The 5282-nt window shown below is 44.2% G+C and overlaps 1 protein-coding gene across 1 annotated transcript; it reads right to left on the bottom strand.

Annotated features, from left to right (window-relative positions):
* Positions 1-348: 348 nt before the first annotated feature.
* LOC142490843 (olfactory receptor 1500-like) lies at positions 349-1329 on the bottom strand. The gene has a single exon (XM_075593262.1). It carries the CDS (start codon positions 1318-1320, stop codon positions 349-351), a length of 972 nt encoding a protein of 323 aa, XP_075449377.1. The 5' UTR covers positions 1321-1329.
* Between the last annotated feature and the right edge of the window lie 3953 nt (positions 1330-5282).

Raw genomic sequence — 5282 nt, 5'->3', positions numbered from 1 at the left:
AGATGGAAAGCTGCAGCCCCACAAGTCAGCACCACATACTGCAAATACTGAAAGAATAAATCCTCTCACATATTGATTTACCTTTAATTTTTTTGTTACCACGGTATTACTATGGACCCGGTATATTGCCCAACCCTAGTACTGTATGTTGGTTATTTGTGCTTCTAATTCCTTTAGACGTATAATCTGTATTATATGACACTTCTGTAGATGGAGGCAATTTATAATATTAGCCATTGCTTTACTCTGTTTATACTGTAGATCTCTGCAACTTAATCTCCATTTAGGGGAACCAAAACTGCTTTTTTGTTTGTTTCCTTTCTACTATATTGCAAGATGTTTGGCATTTCAACATTTTTTGGTCTGGGTACTGCTTTTAATTTTAAAATTGAGCATAATTCTGAGAGTCTTTCCAATGGTCTGTTTAATCTCCTTGGTTCTGAGACAATATATGATAGGGTTAGCCATGTGCGGAAGAAATGTGTAGAGACAAAGGAGCAATACACTCATATCAATACTTAAAATTAAGTTGACTTGATATGCAACATACACAAACACCCGAGGAACATAGTACATAGCAATGATAAACAAATGTGTGGAACAGGTATAAAATGCTTTTTCCCAACTTTCAGATCGAGACGATAAAGAGATCCTTCGGATAATAATGATGTATGACAATATAATAAAGGATAACGGCAGCATAAGCACAACCAATGAAAACACAAATACTGTCTTCTTGATCAAAGTAATATCCCCACATGCCAGACCCATGACAGCCATGTTAACACAAAACAAATTGTTGATTTTTCTTGAGCCACAGTAAGGAAATAGCGCATGCCAGATAGCATTTGTTGAAGGAGTAACAGTTGCACAGGCCCATAAAATTCCACATATAAGGCCAGCACGTTTACTGGGGATGATTGTGGAATATCTCAATGGTTTGTCAATAGCAACTAAACGATCAATTGCCATCAGCATGAGGGTGAAGGAATCAACAGTGCCCAGATAATGAACAAAAAACAGCTGAAACATGCATGCAGAGAAGGACATGGATCCCGCTCCAAACCAATACTTGGCAATTATTTTGGGTAAAGTTATGGTGTCAAATAGGAGGTCAGAAAAAGCGAGGTTTGCAATGATCATGTACATTGGATGGTGTAAGTGCTGGTTCAAAAGGACTAATGCTATTACAGACCCATTTGCCAACAGTGTCATAATATAGACCATAAATAATAATATAGAAACCAGGATATGGTACTTTTGAGCGAGTCCCGGAAACCCAATGAGTATGAACTCAAAAACATCAGATTGATTAGCCATTGGCTGGTCCAGCAACTTGTACATGGAACATGCCTGGGAAATTAGAAATAAAGCAAGTGAGACAAAAGAAGAACGTTTATCTTAATTAATCATAGGTGAAAGAGTGATTCATGTAACATTTATTTATTTATACAATGTTGTACCAGGAAATAAGAGAGGATACGCAAAGCACAACGGAATTTGAGAAAAATAATAATTTATTTAGCCAAAAAGAAACACATCGTTTCGACCTAATGGTCTATATCAAGTGTGCTAGAATGGCACTATTTTTCTCAAATCCGTTGTGCCTTGCGTATCCTCTCTTCTTGCACTGTTGGATCTCCTGCAGGCTTCTATCCATACGCAGGAGCACCGGTAATTATACAATATTTACTCTTTTTTTTGGTGTACAGCATCTACCATTCTCTTTAGTGACTTACCAGGAAATAATACATTGAGAGTTACCTTTCATTTTTAAGTAGAGTATGTCCGGAACACAGAGTTATGATGACAAATACATGTTTGCAAATACATGGTTACAAATACATGGTTACAAATACATGGTTACATTAAGTGAACAGGGTTATACATTAGGTATCAGACAATGCATGAACAGTTTAACAGTTACACATAACAGGATTTATTATTTGTAGTGAAAAGCAGAATGCTATTGTGTATTGGTACAATATATCCCTCGGTAAATCCCTGTATTTAAGAGAAAAATGAACAGTAAAAAATATATATATTTTATTGTTTTATTATTGTAACACCACTACCCCCGGCCAATAGAAAAGGGGCCATGCCAAAATGTCCCCATGTGTCTTTGTGTTGGTGATGCTCAGCAGTTTGTAACCTTATTCCTCAGGGTGCTGGGATTCATGCAGGGCTGAGATAGTAAGCAATAAACAGATAGTGGGCACCAGGAACTTTTCTGCAGTTGTATTTAAAAGAACACACATACAGTATATCAACTTCTTCCTCAGGGACACTCAGGCAGGGGACACTCAGGCAGAAGTCCCCAAAGAGGTACAGTCTTCCACGTTGTGTTGCGCAGAAGCACTCTCTTTCTTGAGTGATAGTAATTCCTTCCTCACTGGAATCCCTAGACAGGGTACACTCCATATAAGAGCTTTCACCCTATCACCATGACATATTTAAGGAGTCTCTTACCCCATTAAATTCTAAGTCAGTGATTCCAAACCTTTTTTGTGTGGAGGAACCCTTGAAGTATTTTGAAAAATCTCGGGGAACCTCTATCTGGCTGATACATATTAGGTCCAACAGGGGTAAATCACAAAATGTCAAAACTCATGAGCCCCCTCTATTTCCCACCCTCTGTCCATCTATTTCTCTCCCCTCCATTTCACTTACTTTCCCCCTCCCACCTTGCATATATTTCTTTCCAGCGTCTCACTCTTACTCCCTCTTTTCCTCACTCACTCCCTTCCTCTCTCCTCTCATTCACCTCTACCTTCCGTCAATTTCTCCACTGTCACTCAATCCCCCCACAAAATACCTACCAAAAAAACCCACCCCCCTAAATACATATAGCTAGGTCCCCTCTGGCTCCCCAGACATTCGGTTCTCTCTCTCTCACCTGCGACAGCGTGAGGGCAGTTGCAGGGGTGATCGCGTCACCGGCGACATCAGCTAAAGGGCGCCGCCATCTTGTGTGCGTTCGCGCATAGGCGGCAGCTCACGCATGCGCAGTATAGCCCAAGATGCAATACGGCAGCCATTACAGGGAGTGAGAAGATGCGCTCTATAGTCAGGGACATCCCCCAGTACGCACATGCGCAGTTAGCAGCGGTGGCCATTACACAGCGCGTACAGGCCCCAATGTTAAAGAGAGCCACCAAGGACTACAATTCCCAGCAGCCTCTGGGGACTGCACTTTCACCCTGGTCACAGGCAGCCAGACAGCCAATAAGGCTGACAGATTCTCATGCTGCAAAGTTGCAACAATGTTGTGTGAAGACAGGGATTGTCAGTTAGGAGCTGGGACACAGAGAGGGGAGGGTGTGTTTGTGCACGGAGGAACGTAGCCTCCTGCACTAAGCCAGAAGTCTCCCCTTAGCCCCATCTAGGCCCTACTCACCTCAGCTTGTGGTTACTACAGGGACTCCCCTTAGACTAGGGACAGGGTCCTGTAGAACCTAGACAAGTGAGGTTCCAGCCAGGAACCGTGACTATCCTGGAAATTGCTGTGAAAGTATAACATCCTCTGCGTAAGCAGAGATAAGAGACATAAAGGTGGATCACTCCATGTGGGAGCCACCCACCGTTGAGGCGGAGGCATCTTGGATCATCTCCTGGAGCAAGGGATTCCAAGCAAAGGTCATCTGCGCACCCAGTAGCAGGAGCACCGGGCAGGTATTATCCAAGTCACCAAGTGCACCACCTATACACTTCATCTTAGTGGGCAGCGCTGTTCCACACATGGGTGGGGTTGTGGGACTCTTGGGACTTTGGGTACAAGGACTTTGGGGATACTGTGTAAAGAGGATATAGCCCAGTTAGGGGCAAGGTTATAGCTGCCAGCAAGTGGCAGAGGGTGGCATATATATTGTTGTGCATACTGATGATGTTGCACTGTGAAAGTATGATACTCTGTATTGTGTTGCTATACAATATGTTGTGATGTGATGTTATTGTGTTAATTGCTCGTTCAGTAAACCTTTTAGCCATAACCCTGGTGTATGTGGTTTATGGGTGGGTACCTATGCTAGGCCCATTCTACATTCCTATAGAATCCTACATAGGTGGAGGCGCTGACCGACGAGAACATTCCAGAGATTCACCCCAGGCTCTCACTAGCGGAGACTCAGGCCTCCTGTGAGCCTGATAGGTATAACGCACCACACCAGGTAACATCAGGTTCCCCGCACACACACACTATATGTGATTGGGTGGGGGGGGGGGAATACCCGTTACATACATATAACCCTACCCCGCAATTCACTTTAAAAAAAAAAGGCCCCCTCCAATACATATTAAAAATGCCCCCGCCATAACATATTAAAAAGACCCCTGCCACCCCAATACATTTTAAAAAGACCCCCGCCACTCCAATACATTTAAAAAGACCCCCAGAACCCCAATACGTTTTAAAAAGACTCGCATCATTCTCCCCCCTGCATCTCACATCACTCTCCCCCATGCCTCTCACATCACCCCCCTGTATCTCACATCTCCCTTCCCCCCCTGTATGCTTACCTCAGGCGGGAGGAGAAGCTAGTATCCAGTGGTTGGTGGCAGGCAGGAGGCGGCAGCGGTTAGGAGGCGGCAGGCAGGAGGCGGTGACGAGCTGACAGCAGAGCAGGCAGAATAGCACACATGCTCTCACTCTATCTAACAGCAGGCACCGGACGTGTTGCACTGCTAGAGCATGCTCCTACCCTCCTGTTGTCCCGAGAGTGGCCTCTGGAAGGGGGGGGGGGGTGATGGGGAAAGGAGAGCCAGGAAAGCAGTCTCGGGCCACGCAGTGAGTGCAGGTGGTCCGCAGGCAGAATCCCTGAGACTGCGCCACGGAACCCTGGTTGGGAATCACTGTTCTAAGGTGATACTCCCAGGCCCTTTCTTACAGAACCTTCTCAGGAGCCATATCGAGGGGTCCTATCTTTAAGAGTGCACTTCACTATGGAAAACAAACAAAGTGATCCTAACACTAACACAAGAAGTTACAGACTAACATGACTTATATTGTACTAACAGGCAAGATCCCCATAACACAGGTCCACTAAGATCTGAAGATGGAAACCCTTATATTTATAGATTTCTCCCCTACCCCTGTAACTGGGCAGAATAAGGGAAGTGTTTAACATAGCTGAGTAATCACCTATTGGGTGACCCTTCTAGCATATTCCCGAAACCAGGGAGTGGCCAAGTTCCTGTCTATTGTTAATTTGCAACATTAGATTAGTTACATGAAAGTGGCAACATTATACTAGGGGCCGGTACAAGGATTTAACTCCTTAACTCTC

The sequence above is a fragment of the Ascaphus truei genome, chromosome 3 (genome assembly GCF_040206685.1).
Source record: "Ascaphus truei isolate aAscTru1 chromosome 3, aAscTru1.hap1, whole genome shotgun sequence".
Lineage (NCBI taxonomy): Eukaryota > Metazoa > Chordata > Amphibia > Anura > Ascaphidae > Ascaphus > Ascaphus truei.
This window is presented reverse-complemented; position numbering and strand designations above follow the sequence as displayed.